The sequence below is a fragment of the Rattus rattus genome, chromosome 3 (genome assembly GCF_011064425.1).
Source record: "Rattus rattus isolate New Zealand chromosome 3, Rrattus_CSIRO_v1, whole genome shotgun sequence".
Taxonomy (NCBI): Eukaryota; Metazoa; Chordata; class Mammalia; order Rodentia; family Muridae; genus Rattus; species Rattus rattus.
The window spans coordinates 105,003,461-105,020,180 of NC_046156.1; the positions used below are offsets into that span (position 1 = coordinate 105,003,461).

General features: G+C 35.6%; 1 protein-coding gene across 1 annotated transcript in view; it reads right to left on the minus strand.

Moving 5' to 3' along the window:
- Window positions 1-15,307, minus strand: part of LOC116895498 (rho GTPase-activating protein 20-like) — a 30,582-nt gene extending 15,275 nt beyond the window's left edge. The window contains 9 exon segments of the mRNA XM_032896752.1: window positions 552-713; window positions 1,013-1,182; window positions 2,931-3,110; window positions 6,170-6,233; window positions 6,994-7,071; window positions 9,399-9,480; window positions 10,650-10,691; window positions 12,760-12,909; window positions 15,171-15,307. Coding sequence (XP_032752643.1) covers window positions 552-713; window positions 1,013-1,182; window positions 2,931-3,110; window positions 6,170-6,233; window positions 6,994-7,071; window positions 9,399-9,480; window positions 10,650-10,691; window positions 12,760-12,909; window positions 15,171-15,289 — 1,047 coding nt within the window. The 5' untranslated portion in view covers window positions 15,290-15,307.
- Between the last annotated feature and the right edge of the window lie 1,413 nt (window positions 15,308-16,720).

Here is a 16,720-nt window from a genome sequence, read left to right on the forward strand (position 1 = left end):
GAAGAAGTGAAATGATGTAATTGAATGCTAATTTTAAATAAAGAGAAAATATCATCTTCTGGTGCTGAAGGTATGGCAGAGTGATTATGTATACCTGTTTCACAGCCTTGAGGATCTGCATTCGATACCATTATCTCTTGAGATAGATTCAAGCAGGTCATGAGAGCCTACTTGGTATGTATAGCAAAGAGATACATGAGGGAATCCCATACTCTACATTGAGGAATGACAAAGCATGAAGAACACTGGTAGTCAAATGCATCTGACTACGCATGCATACCAGGTGACACTTGTATTCAGGTATAAAGTGACATTGTATGTCCCCCATGAAAAAAAATCAAATGAAAGAAAGTTAGTTACATTACTGCTTAATCTAGCCAGATTTTGGGTTGAATCCCTATTCCTTATGTTGTGAAGAGCAGAAGAATCTTTGAGCTTACCAGATTTCTCTCATATGTATCTAAGGTCACTCGAGGGAATGCGTGATGAAGGAAATCACTCATGTAGACTCAGAGAAATCATGAGCTTGGATGACAAAGGACTTTCCTTACCTTTAACATCCAGGCTACAACATGCACCGATTGCTGATATATATCCACATTTTCCCCATTGTCCAATTTCTCCTTTATAGTTTTGCATAATGTTCCATTGGGAGTTAATAAAAATATACCATCTGTTGTAGGTCCTTCATCTTTGATTCTGGACAGCATGTCCTGAGAGGAAGACAGGGCAATGAATACCTGTCAGACATCATGCAGCAAAAAGCACTACTGGCTCCTTGAGAACCAGAGCAATGGTGGGCACAGATGAAGTGCAACTGCTAGCATGGACACGGAGGATCTCGAACTGGCTTTGTTTGTTTGTTTGTTTTTGTTTTTGTTTTTTTGTTTTTTTGGCCTCAATCTATTGTTGTACACATCTCACCTTAATATTAAACTTGAAAGATCAGGAAACACTGAATTTTAATTAGGTATTACTTAGGAAATTCCCAAAGGAATCATGTGAGACCTACCAGAATTATGGTGGGCAGTTTGCCATCCTGACAAATGGAGCTCAAATCTTGCCCAAAAAGTTTTCCTCTCTTATCATCTCTTGGGTCACTGCATTCTTGGTCATGGTGGCACACACAGCCCCCATGGAAACATGATGTCATGCAAGATTTTCTAGGTCTTTCCTTTACATCTAAGGAGGAGATGAGATGATCATTACCTGGAATAGTGTAGTTTATACTGCCCCTTTAGAAAATCAGATTTCAATTGCATAATGTCCCAGTTGGAATGGGTTAGTCATGCTGTAGTGTCTATATATTTTTCTTCCCTATACTCTATACTTTTATTCATCTTAGAGATGTCTCTAAGACATGATCCAGTGGGAATTCTCACAAGATGCTGTCTAAGTTGCATTGCATCATAAGATACTTGGTACCTAATTGCACAAGTTCCCTGAACTATGTACAGGTAGTGTCTTTAGTAGACATATTCGTTTTCATAGTCACCCTCAATTTTATTCACATCAATCTGTTTTCTATTCTCTTCAAATGTCATAGTGAAGATCTCTCCATTTGTAGTTTTCTTGTTAAGCTCTGAGAAGAACCACTGTTAAATTTTTCTCCAAAGACCATAAATGGACTGACCTGGGGCTCCAACCGCTTAGGTAGCAATGAATATCCTAGTAAGAGCACCAGTGGAGGGGGAAGCCTTTGGTCCTGCCAAGACTGAACCCCTGGTGAACGTAATTTTTGGGTAGGGCGGTAATAGGCAGGGTGGGGAGGGGAACACCCATATAGAAGGGGAGGGTTTTGGGGGATGTTGGCCCGGAAACCGGGAAAGGGAGTAACAATCGAAATGTAAACAAGAAATACCCAAGTTAATAAAGAAGGAGAAAAAAAATAAATTTTTCTCATCAGCTTTTGGTCCCTTTCATGAGACCGTATCCATGACTATATTGTAAAACTCTGCACCCTGGTTCCAGTAGTGTAAGTTCAAATATGAGATCAAAGTCTCTTTTTCTCTTCTCAGACTTCCTTAAGAAAATTGGACCATAATGAAATCTTACATATGTTACTTAAAACAAAAGTATTAAAAGTAAAGAAGGAGTCTTATAACAAAGAATAAAATATTCTTTCTCCATGTAACATAGTGGCTATTTGTCTAAAACAAAAAATACAGGCCTGAAAACACAAGTAACACCATACAGATTGAACGTGATGAATGAGTTGGTGTGTATATGAATGTTTTCATGTTCACATGTATTCTAGCATGTGTGTGTGTGTGCATGTGTGTGTGTGCACATGTATACATACAAACAATATTTTTAGAAAAACAAGAACATAAAAGCAATAGAGGGGTATGCAAGAGTAAAGGGGAAAATAATGAAATTTTGCCATTATTTGAAAAAGAGCCCCAGAACTTAAGTACTAGTTCTATTTGAAATCCAGATGCAGGTGTAAAAGACATAAAAATATGTGTGCTTTCATGGAACTGAACTGAGATTAGAGTCTCAACTAGGAGACTACGGTTACTTATACTCTAGTTGGAAACAGATTATTTTCAATTCTCTACATATGACTTTTCTGTGTCTCTTGTAATTCAATAGTTTAAATGCACTCTTTAGGTACTTTTCTGCTTTGGTCATGAAACACATGTAATCATATTCTAGTGGAACAAAAGATGTATGCACACATTTATGTCCATATTGTGCCTTAGCATACCAGCTTATTTTGACTATCTCTTTGGAACAAATGGAATGTTTTCCCTATAACCTTGATATCAGAATATAGAAATGTCAAACTGGACCTAGGACATATTGTTTAGTTTTTGGTATGTTTTCTACAGTGCCCCTCCCATGAAAGAAATGACAACATTTATTGATATTTCATGTGAAATTGAAATGGGAAGTGTGATGGTAATGAAAGAAGGTGGAGGACTCACCTTGCTGCAGGCTTCCAGTTGAGTCTCTGGGCTTTAATATGAACTGCCCTCCTGTATCCCAGCTTTGGTTTTCCATAAACAGCCCAGGCAAGGGGGGGAAAGCCGTGAAAATTTTTGAGTTCAATTTACTGAGGTTATTTTGAACGTTGGTCATTATAATGTCATATGGATACTCGTGGCCTATGAGAAGAAAATAAGATGAGTTGGAACTGATAATAACGAGTGTAAGTAACCTTTCCAATGGGATTAGCAATCAGTGCTCTATTTGAGGACTCACTCCTCTTCTGGAAAATAGAGACTGTGTATCCTAAGCATAGGGAGACTGACAGGGATATTGTGACAAAATAAGTTTGTGTACACTGACAACTCTGATATCGAGGAGAAAAATATCTATTTATCATTCCACTTAGATAATAGAGCACTTTGTATGGTAGAGTTATGCTGTTTTCTACTCTGACTATACTAAGATCTACCTGTTGGAGTCTTGATATCAATAAGATCTTTACATCATAAGAAACTTACTTTACTTGACTAGATGTATATCAATCAATTTTAGTATTTCTCACAACAATATACATATACATACACACATATATATTTTACTATTTCTCACAACAATATACATATACATACACACACATATATATGTATATATATATATATATATATATATATATATCTTCATATCATTTGAAGACTAGTAGTGTATAAGTAATTCTATTAGCTATGTTAAGCACTTTTCTGTCCAATTTCTTACTCTCTTGATGATGGCCACAATGATAAAGAGTTTGTTTCCGTTCATTATATGAGGTCAAGGTATGTTGAAATCAGTGAAATGTAATGGCCTCTGCTCACTTCAGTCACTGTTCTCCTTGACAACGGTCAGGTTGATGCTGTATGCTATAAAAAACACATGAGGCTTTTTGGACCCTCAATAGTTCCTTCAGTACTGTATTTGGGGGCATGGACCTGAGAGAATGTGTCCGAGTGATGAGGCAGGATGAAGTTGTATGCAATAGACAATTTTCCAAGATATTTTATTATCTGTGGGTTAAGAAGAGTCACGAGAGGCAAGTATCCAATTCCAATACTGGATGAAACCAAACATATTTCTCCATAAAGGCATATGAACAACAATTGAAGTAAACTCTCCCCTACTGCTGGACTTAGAAAGGGCACCAAAACACATTCAAAGAACAATTCAGTGTCTTTAAGGAAACTGAGATCACAAAACTCTGTGTGTGTGTGTGTGTGTGTGTGTGTGTGTGTGTGTGTGTGTGTGCATGCGCGCACGTATTTCTCACAAGCAGTAAGACTAATTCCTTTCTCACAACACCATTTTTAGATCGTTTGGACAATACAAAATAGGAATTAAATCCAGGTGCTTAAGGTGCTCTCCCTGTTTTATGTTATTTACTCTCTAACGAAATATTAGAGCATATGTGCTGTGTTGTAGATATGGTTTCCTAGGATATGAAACCATGGATTTGTCCATTTCTGATGTATCAGCAATATGATTAAAGGCTTGGTTTGCCTTTTCTTCTGACACAGATGCAATGTCAGTGCTAAAATCAGAGCAAGATTTACAGCAACATTGAAATGAAAGGACTCCAGATCCCTCCAAAGGATCAATATGGGAAAATCTAGACATGACTGATACATACTTGCGGATGGACTGTGGGTTGAAATACACATTCAAAATGATGTTTAGAAATGAAACAGGTAAGTTAAGTTCCTGAGATTTCTGAAGCCTCATGATGTACAAAACTCTTCCAAATGTCAGAATTAAAATGTTATCAAGGTAATACATTTCACTCAGTGAATTTACTGTACAATGTGCCACTCAGCATTTGTCTTTTCACTGACTTGAGTAGTGCTCTCGGGTCCACCTTATACAAAGTGAAAAGCCCGGATGATGCTGGCACACTTCTGTGTTTTCCGTGTTCATTTAATTAGGACAGTGACGGTGGAGAGTTGCTTCCCAGCCTGGACTAAGTAGCAATACATTGTTTCATAGAGGCAAATAAAGTCTAGTTTGTGTGCTGCGTTTTCACTGCTTATTATCTAGTGTATTAAAACACTGAAAATAAATATTGAAGAAAAATAAAAGGAGACCAGTTTCAGTTTCCTTCAAATAAACAGGAATATCTCCACAGATTCTTTTCATGATACATGAGAGCATTTTGAATAACAATGATCTCTGATATCCAAAGAGATTGTCACTTCTCTAAATGTCATTTTATGCATTAGAACTTCACCTTTTCTTTAGCTTTTAAAAGATCACATCTGGAAATATACTTGATAATCTCAGAATTTTAAATCGTATCCAAATGGTACTGATCATTTTATTACTATTATTTACTTAGCAATAACTTAGGGAGAAATAAAAAAAAGGCAACAGAAAAAGTAGCAGGTGAGTCAGGATATCTCCAACATTCTGAATATGATCTCTCATTCAGGGGAATTGGCTGGTCATAGGGACATGGGAAATGCAGATTTCACATGGATTCAGAGATTGTCTACATTCACAGTTTTCATCACAAAACAGAATCACAGTTTGGAATAAGGAGAATACCTTTTAAAGTTGCCAAATTTCTTACTGCTTATGAGAAATCTTCACACACACAGAGACACATACAAACACAAACAAGTATTGTGAACGCAGTTTCATTACAAACACTGAATTGTTCTTTGAATGTGTTTGTTTTAATTTTAGACTCATTCTTCTTTGTAGCTGTTTTGCTCCAATGTATATCATGTACAATATTGAATCTGATTCTTGTGCAGGTCAGATTAGGTATGTGATCCCTGGACACTGAAGTGACAATGCAATGAGCTACCACGTGGATACTGGGAATTAAGGAGATATTTCTTTGGCTAGTAGCATTTTCTGTAATGATTACCAACCTCTTTTTTCAGTTATTTTTTTCAGAAACAATATATCAAGAAAATTGTTTTTCTTTCTACAAAAATTATGTTTCTCAAGTGAAAAGCATAGATGTTTCAGTTATTTTTTGTCAGATCTCTGTATCTTTCATTATGAGATGTTATCATGTGCTTGAAGGCAATGTGCTTGAAGGCTATGTTAAAGTTATTAATTAGGAATTTAATGAGTGAAATATTTAGTTATTTTGTTTTAGTGTGTATTCAAATTTAAGAATAAATGATGAAAGTATTGAGCTTTCAGGGTTAGACCACTAAACTCAGTTAGTCCTTCCTTAGATTTCCCTGTTACTTACCTTGGAGTGCTCTTGGAGCTTCCTTGTGGCCAGGACTGAACCAAAGTTGGTAATCTTCAATGTTCTGGGAGTGAAAAAGAACCAACTGTCACAAAAAACCTGACAAAAGGGTCTTGAAGATTCTAGTGATTTTATTTACTTACAATTTCTAGCTGTCTAGCAAGGAAATCATTAGGACAAGTATTAATGATACGTCTTCTGACCAGCGGTTTGAGCCATCAGGACTGATTTCAGGAGAAAAACCTTGGGTACGTCTCTGAAGGACGACCCATGGTCTATTGCTCCACAGTAGAATAAGAAATTGCATTCAGCCATCAATAACCAAGACCAATATTATTACCAAATTACTCACAATTCCACTCACAGAGAAATAAAAGAAGCAATGTGAGTTGAGAGGAATTATGTATCATAAAAGAAATGCTATGAAATTTTAACAAAGAGAAAGAAGTAAAGAACAAAAGAAAGAAGAAAAGAAACAAATCTTGTTGCCTCTAAGATTGGCATCCTTTAAATCAGATGTGTGCATACGACCAATTAATCCCACTTTATTACATGTGTCTCAATGTCTTAATTGTCTAGTGATAGTAAAGTATAGCTCAATAGCATTGAAAAACACTTAGAAAAAATTCAAGAAAAAAGACCCTCTCAAGTCTATTATTACTTCTTAGATGCCTTTATCTCCAAAAGCATATTGTAAAATATGATATGTAAATGTGTCATGATTAAGTTTCCTCCGTATTATTTATATGCATACAGATTTGCACATATGTGGATCTCAAAAACAAAATTCAATTTTAACTCAAAATAACTTGAAAATAACTTACATGCACTCTTATCATTGGTAGTAACTTCTCCATTATATCATTCACAGTATCCATGTTTGTTGCTGTTACACATAAAGACTATGAAAAGTACAGAGAAGTATGGTGTCAAATAAAATGGAAATTCATGATTACAAATTTAGTTACTGTCTAAACAGTCCTTATAATCTACAGTCTGTAATAAATGCTCTATTATAGACTAAACATCTTGTTTTCTTCCCTTAAGATAACTCTAGAAGACTTTCTAACATATTTATCACAAAATTAACTCTGTGGGTAGTTGATATTAAAACATAGCTGTAACAGGTTGTGTATGATAAAGGAAGACTGAGTAGCCATGGCTGCAGGAGCTCAGCACCCTAATACTCTTATACTATGGCAGTGGACAAGGCAGAGGGCATTTAAAATAGAGCACAACTCTTTTCTTCCTCCAACATTTGTTAGACTTCCAACATCTTACAGCCTTAGTTTCATGCACAGCACGTGCACAGTTTTAGGAAAATCAGGACAAATAGAAGCAGCAATTAAAAAATCAAAAGACAAAAACAAAAAAGAAAAGACAATGAAAACAAAACAAACAAAAGTTGATTTAGAACTCTCTTCATTTCATGCTTTGTATATTGTTGGATGATATACAGATATATGGTACTGAAATATGTAATGGTGATAGAAGAAGAAACCAAAATGAATATTTGAGATATTCTCCATGACTTAATACTTCCAAGAACAAGCAAGGTGCGTATATTTTTAGCTCTCTACTGCCTCTCACATTTAGAATCTTCTCCAAAGACCTAGGAAGACAGCAAGCATAACCTAGCATGAAATCAAATGATAGCAATCTGATAGCACTGATATCCTGGAGTTCTGATACATTATCATAGTGTATGACAGTGAGTAGGTAGGTATATCTTTATGAAGATAGTGTTTATAGTATCAGCTATCTGCATAAATGTTGTGTCTAGGAAACAATCGTTTAAATATAAAAGAGCACAAATGCCCCCTTGCTATCCATAACAACCTTGAACCAAGACCAGATAAACACTTCATAAGCCATGTCTTTCACAGAGTTTTAATCTATTGTGTTCAATCCACTGGCCATAATATATTACCCTAAATGTGTGTGTGTGTGTGTGTGTGTGTGTTTGTGTGTGTGTGTGTGTGTGTGTGTGTGTTCAAATATATGTCAGTAATGCTGATAATTTGCCGTTCCTGAAATTAAGCAGCACAGACAAGAGAACATTTCCCTACAAGACTTTCGGCTTTTCAGCTCCTCCATATCCTGAGAACACATAAGGTTCAGCCAAGCTACTGAGTGTTCTTCTGACTTATGTCACTGGCTAGAAATTACTATATCTAATTACTGCTTTATTTAACCTAGAAAGTATGAAGATCTAATTGTGTGGAGATTATTTTACATAACTTGGTAAGTTTAATGCAACTTCAACAGTGAAATGTTAGAATATTGAACTCTAGGTACATTGTATATCCATTAGCATTTATGAAAGACAGAGATGCTGATCCTCTGAGACACAGTCTATTCTGCTTTACACTAGAAAATGTCTTCAATGGTCTCCATGCTACGTAACAGTTAAAATTGTAATCTGCACTAAATCCAATAGTGAAAGTAGAACAATTATACAAATATTACAAAATTAGACAATTATTTAATCGCTATGTGTGTAATGCAACAATAAAACTACTATTTAGTCTGTGTGAGGTTGTGAGTTTTATCCTAAGCAGTGTACACTCACACACACACACACACACACACACAAATGATAAGTAAATAAAAATTATTTCTAAACAGAAGTTACATGAAAAATATCCCTATGCCTAGAACATTCAAATAAATATGAGATAAAGAGCCATGATTATGTAGCGGGCCTTCCAAAGCAGGTATGAGGAGCAGAGGGACAAACAGAAAGAGCAGAGGACAGTGGTACAGAGATCAAATGTTACGACAAGGTGGGTGTGCAGAACAAATTAATTCCTGATAATATTTGGCATTGTTTAAAATGTGTTTATGATTATCTTATATAATATGAAATATTTTGATTAGAAAAGTATTTTAAAATACATATTAATCAAGCAACAATATATGTTTAAATATAAGCAATAAGAACTCAGAGGAAATGTAGTTTAATTCCAATAATATTACTTGCCCAGGAAATGTATGCTGTTGCAACTACCTCACTTAATTTTCAGGCATTTAAGAAAAATGATTTCCTCTTTTTTGTTGCATTAGCACGTGGAATAATCTTCCTTCTTATTGCTTTCCATATACGTAAATGCTTACTATCTCTAACCTCCAGCCACTTCTTATGTCTCCGTCTTCTATAACTACAAACTGCCTGCCTCACCGCTAGTCATGAACTTGAACTATCAGTTTTGGTTTTGTATTCACATACACTGTCACAGGTTTGGATATCCTCAGGGAATATCTGCAGTGGGAAAGTTTTCTTGATCCCCTTCTTGGCTTCATTGATGGATCTGCTCAAATGCAATAAAAACAAACAATAAAGTAAAATTTAAAAGATTGTAGCTTATTTTAACAGAATGACTGTTAATATTTTAACTGTTAAGTACATTCTTAGTGTTAAATACAAGACAATCAGTTCAGCAATATGCATTATTGGATTATGGAATATTTAGAAATGTTTCAGGAACAAAGACATGGTCAGCTTCATCTAGGAAGCACATTGATCTAGGAAAAAAGCCATTCCTCAGGACGTTTTGTTTGCAAAGTAGATGTCAGCTTGAGTACATGTGGAATGAACTACAATCCAGAAACAGAGGGCACACCTGTGATCCAGTTCTTGAGGCAAGAACACACAGGCTGCTAACTTGACCTTGACATGGAGATCTTGAGACACAGTGGCCATAAAGGACAAGGCAAGGTAAAACACAGCCATGATTAATACCTAGAGATTTAGGCAAGTGGATCTGTATGTTCAAGGTCAGCCTGCCACAAAGCAAGGTTCCATTCTAGGTGTGGTCGTATACACCTTTAATCTTAGTCAATCCATATGTTGGAGGCCTAAATAAGGACATTGAGAGAAGACTTGTTCTTCTTTGCCTGTTTATAATTAGTTGCCAACATATCTGTGAACATCTACTGCTTCAGGATTCCAGTCCATACAGAAGACCAGGTGAAACAAACTATCGTCACGGACTGAACAACTACTAGATTTCAATTCACAGCTGCCCACTGTTGGGTTAGTTGGACTATAGAAGAAGGTCATCACATGAGTTTCCTTTAATATGCACAGTCCTTAAATTCTGTGACTCTAGAGAATGTTCTGTGACAAATACACAAGGAAAAGCAAAAATCTGTTTTACCTAAAAGAGGGAAGTAGCGGATGGTTTGAATGTACATGGTAGAGTAAGTTCTGTGGGGTTGAATTTAAAATAAGACTGAAGAGTACTGTTTACTCCAATATAAAGAGACAAAATTGAAGGCAGAACATCCTCAAAACTAAATAAATGTGTGATAGATAGGAGAATCTAAAGCAATATTGAGTGACCACAATATTGAGTGACCAACTGGTCAACAAAGTAGTTGGAGACAGTCCACCAAAAATATTTTTAAAAATCAAATGAAGCACAAACTGTAATTCCCTTGTCAGTGTGGAATTAATGTATAATCACACATAAATTACCTGGTGAGGAAAGTATACCATTGCACTTTCTGTTCTTTTGAACTGTAATGTTAAAAGTGAAAAACAAGATTAGAGTCTTGACAATCTTAAGACTTTTAAGATTATTACACAGAAAATTACTCTAAGACAATGGCTATCATGAGGGTGCAAGTGTAGATTGTATTCTCCATGCAACTGCCCTTCTGAATGACATGTTTAACTGGAACAGTTGTATGACAGGCAGTTGAATCTAAGTGTGGAAACTAGTTGGGAATATCAAGACTCGACTCTATTCCAAGATATTGAGACCATGACTGGACCAACAATTATTCCTAGTTTAGTTTCATATGTATAAAAGGAGAGTTAAGACAGTGCCCTCTTAGTGTGAGGTCATGTTCGCATAAGAGGGTTACATTATTCACATTATATGACAGGTAAGGTATATGTCCTTTGGATTGATCACACTTAATCCAGAGAGTATGCCTTTTAAGAAAAAAATATTATTTCCTTGTGTGAATCACAGAATTGGTGACAAAAGACAGGTGGTCCCTCATTTATGTGAGTCATCACATTAACTCTCTTGGTACAAAATAAAAATAAGCCCACAACTATGAAACTGTACCATGTAATCCTCTAATTTAAGATGGATTAAAAATGAACTCACAAGGCTAACATTTTAAATCTGCAAATGACATGCTAAATGAGTTAGACCTCATTGATATCAATGTCTCAAAGTCATCAACATTGTCCTGCTGATCAAAGTTTTGCTTATCCAAACAGCAACACCTTCCCTATGCACAATTCCTCTTCCCCATGCTCACAACCCACTGTCAGGTATTGTTTATCCATCTATGTACATTGTTCCTCTTTCTGAAAATAATTATCAATCTTGCAAAGATCTTTCTTTCCCAGAATTTTCTTCTCCCTCTTAATATGGTTCTAACATTCATAACTCTAGCTAAATAGTAATTTTTACATTCTTGGTAGCTTCCTGTGGAACTATGGACTGATACTTGCAAAATGATGGACACATCCATGTTTTTACTATTAACAGTTCACCCAATGATAATGGCCAGTGTGCTTAGTGGAAGAGGCAGGACTTCCAGTTTTACCACAGGAAGGCTACTAGATGTAGGGGAGGAGAAAAAGATTCACCATGCTACAGAGGGAGGCACCAGCCTTGTGAGATCTCAGATGGATTGGCCATTGGCTGTTTCCCCAACTTGCCTTGGAGAGCAGACAGGATATTAGAAATATAATTAATCTGAGGGTAGATTTAGGGTGCTGAGCTAGGACTATGGTAACTGAGCAAACAAAGTTGAGGGCAGATTCTGAGGTGTTGGGCTGGGAGTGTGAAAAAGGGCATGGTAGTTGAGGAAGGCTTAGAAAAGCCTGGCCATAGAGTTAAAACATATCAAAATAAGCTAGTGTGTCTGTGTGCATGTGTGTGTGCATATACGTGTGCCTGCATACCTCTGTGTACACACACACACGTGTGTGTGTGTGTGTGTTTGTGTGTGTGTGATCTACCTGTCCGATAGAACCATATTTCTTGACCTTGATCCTTGTCTGTTGACCATTAGACATCAGTGATATTCTGCTACACAGACATTCAAATACTTGAGCATTCAATAAAGAACTACTTTTATTTATTCAATTAAATACTATTTTAATGGAAATTAATAGGTAAGTATTGGAGATATTGGTTAAAATAATTATATTATGCAGTATTATTGGTGATAAATCAATTTGTGTACTTTCAAATCCTAGATAAAACCATGGGAAAAAGAATGTGGAGGCCATAGTAAGTCCTTGTTTTGTCCACATACTTCTTCGAAGACAATGTACCTCCATTCTTCCCCCAGAATCTTGTGGATTCCTAGTGAAAAACCCAGATCAAAAGCTAAGGAATATGCTTACACTTGAAATGTACGTTGTAGAAAATATAGACAAACTAGGATCATCATAGAAGAGGTTGAGTTAGCAACCTGTATATAATCAGACTTAAATGAATTCTTATTTTGCACAAATTCTGGTTAATTGGTTTAACCTATAAATTACAAAGCAATATGCTGCACACAGTTTCTACAGCTATCCTCTTGTGAATACAGGTCCAAATTGCAGGACTTACCGAAAGGTGGCCAAAGCATTCCCAGTGGCCCAGTAGAAGAAGATGGTCTTGCAAGTACAGGTTTGATTTGCCCTGACAAGTTCCACATCATCCACCACCCACAGATAATTCAGTGGGATGATACATTTTATCTTAAACTTTTTCTTAGTCCTAGAAAGAGAATCAGGTATCTCTGTTAGTTTGATTTGCACTGTAGTTGGAATTGCTTGTAGAAATACCTAGTTCTTCCTGCTCCAGAGCAGAGGAGGACTCCTCCATTTTATCACTCAGGAACAGTTCAAGCCATGGGAGCCATGGTAGATGAAATTCAGTTAAGCATGTACTGAAAGAAGTCAGTGGACACAAGCTTCTCATTGGCCACAAATAGACCTAGCTTCATCGTTTTCTGAATGGAGAATGTTAGAATGAATACACTATGTATATTATATATAGGACATTTTTAGAAAACCATATGTTTGAAGATTTTTCCCTTAATTTTGGTAATTTGGAAACATTTTGATTCATTTCCATAATGTCCATACCAAAAAAAAGTGGTTAGAATTTTGTTTTTTAATTACATTTAATAATGTATGTGTGTGTTAATTTGGGTTTGTAATTCTGCGTTTGACACTATTAACCAACTATGTTGGTCCAAAACTGAGGATATTGACTCTGCCTCCCTCAGATTCAGGAGATAATATAACACAAGTATAAACTGTGATTCAAAAATCCTATATAAACATATTGTAAACATCAAAACGTATTAAAGTTTTGAAACAGGATGTTACAGGAATGATTTCCCACAGTATTGAATGTAACAGGTAACAGTCAAAATAGAAGCATATCATGTAAACATAAAAATAATAAATTACTTGTACACTCTCACACAAAAATAAACACGTCTCAATCATGACACATTTGTACTTATATTTTCTTTCAAACTCAAGACATAATTGTATATGAACATATATATATATATATATATGAGCATATATATGAATTAAAATTCAGGAGAAATGCATAAACCTAAAATTGTTGATTCCAATGTCTGATAAGAGATAATCTACTTTGAAAATGGAACTGACAATCATTTCCTATGAAATTAATAATGCTTGTTCCAAAATATGAATGCCAATCTCACGTTAGTTTTAATTATTATAATAACACAGGTGAAATAGAATAAATATGTGGTCTTTCAAGAACATTTTGTTTCCTCTACTCTCAAAAACCATTTACACAAACTACACTTAAAAGGCACTTATCAGTATGTACATACTTTTAATTCAAATGAGTCAATTGTGGTCTTTTAAAAAGATGTATTTCCAACTGGGGACCAAAGGTGAGTTGATCAGAAATAACAAGAAGGATAGACATATTGATAGACAGCAGGTCATTCATTTATTTTGATTCTGCATCAGTCAGATACTAACTACCATTTTCTATACAAGGAACTTAACAATTACTAATGAGGGTTGAAAGCCAAATTTACCCAATTGGTTGAATCTATAACATACAGAGTAATTCTCTTCTGAACAATTTATTTTCTCACATTTTGAAGTAGATCTTCAGGAATATTGTTTAAGGATGACCAAAAATTTTATACCCTAAACTGAATAAACTATACTATTGATGTCTGTGCTCCAAACCATATAGGAACTAAGGCAAACATAAATTAAATTTTTACTGGATACCGTCAGTACCAGCTTCATACATTCTAGAATAATATGAAGGCTATAATCATGGCCAGCGAAGATTATATGTGATGTGGTTCCAGTAAACACCACCATGCTTATAAGTTACAATGCAACCATGTATATGGCCTCATTTAATCACAGCAGTTTTGCTAGCATGTGAAGAATCACCAACCAGGAACTACTCAGTGCCTGCTGTTTCCCCTCATTAGTAGCTGCTGTCAGTAGGGATAGGAGCTGCTTTTTGCCTCTTCATATTTATTTGGAATCTATGAGGTCAAGAGGCTTACATGTGTTGTCCCTTGTGTGCAACGCTCATAATCTGGGTCTTTCTCCTCTTGCTTCTATGTCTACACCTGCTTCTTGTATTTTGAATATCTTATTTTGAGAACGTGTCTCACTGTATAGCCACATATCCCAAAAAGTTTCATACTCCTAAGTCAGTTTTAACAATGCTAGAATTAATAGCATGTGCTTGTACATCTCTTCTTACTGTGATTCAAATAGCAGGATAAATAATTCCTCTTTTAAAAATGCCTAAAACTTTTTAACAAACTGAGAAATTGTCTAAACCAAATTCCAACCATAGTAGAGGAAAAAGAAGTTGTGATAATGAAGTAATGAAGTAAGTATAATCTTTTATTTTAAACAAAATTTAAAAAATACTATTTTATTTTGTACAAAAAAGGCTGATTAAAGTGTAGTTTCTCATAGTAAGGAATGCTTGTTGCATATACTCACAGGTTAGTAGACACAACCAAAACATCATCAAATAAGGAGAGATATCTTTTACTCCTTTTCCTGCCACTTGTGAGTTCCACAGGGCCTTGACAGAGCAAGGTTCGATGTATTTCCCCCATGTCTTCCTTCACAAGGGTTTCCACATAGAATAAAAACTAACAGTACTCCTGATACAGGTCTCCAACTAAAAGAACAAAAACACAAGTTATTAGACCAATGTTCATACTAAAATTTAAAGGGTTCATGATGTTAAACCACAGTAAATAAATTTGAAAGAGAAGCTCTGAGGAATAGCACAACAACATTTATAATGCTAACAGTTAATATATGGTATATATGTATAAAATTAAAAAATAAATAAAATGTGACATTACAAGATAATTGTAACTCTTAACATGAATTTTATGCTAATGAAAAAGATAGTAAGAAATTAAAAAACTAACCAGACTTAATAATTTTAGACTGCTTTTAATATATGTGAACAGCCTGGCTTTACCTGTATTGGCTTATATGTCTGCTTCCTTCAGAAATTTCTTTTTAATTAATTGTCTCATTCCCACACTGTCTTGAATGGTGAAAACTTAGACATGAGCAGCTGGCATTTATTGTCTTCTGAAGATACAAATGTATTAATCTAAACAACTCAAGCCAAAGGCCTCTGCTTTCATGATCCTGAGGTTCAGCTAAGCTTTCAAAACTGTTATAATACATTAGATCACTGTCAAATCAGAAATATAAACAAATACTCCAGCATTCAAAAAATATTTGTGAATTGGTCTTGTCCAAATAAAGGTGTCTTTTCCCTTGCCTCTTCCTGTGTCTCCTACAAGGATAACAACATAGATTCTGGGAAGTGAAAATACTTGCACATTTTAAAGTCTCCACGTAGATTCCTGTACCTCTCCAAACCTATCTATTATGTGTGCTATGTGAACTATAGAACCCCTTTCCACCTTTAGGAATTTAAAGTTTCTCCTAATCAAGTTATCCTCATTTTTCACTCCTGATATTCTTCCTTCTGTGTTACCCAGCATTGGCCATACCAAATCTTTTACCTTTTTCTCGCTACTCAGAACCTTCCAGCCTCCTCTGAACATGTCTCCTCTTATCTGTATTGAAATTCTTCCCTGCAATAATGGAGTGACTAACCTTCTCGTAGTTTCTGTACTGTGAAATGCTCATTCAATGGAATTTTTATGATATAAATTTCCTTAGGGACTATAATTCTGCCCCAAACCTGTTATATCTTTCTTTTTTTCTTTTCCCCTCCATTTTTATTAAACATTTCTTATTTACATTTCAAATGATATTCCCTTTCCCAGTTTCCAGGCCAACATTGCCCTTACCCGTTCCCTTCCCCTTCTACATGGGTGTTCCCCTCCCCATCCACCCCCATTACCGCCCTCCCCCAACAATTCCATTCACTGGGGGTCCAGCCTTGGCAGGAAAAGGGCTTCCCCTTCCATTGGTGCCCCTAGAGGCACCAAATATTTTACTTAGAAAGTATTTAGTAGGGGCTGGAGAGATGGCTCCACTGTCTGCTCTTCCAG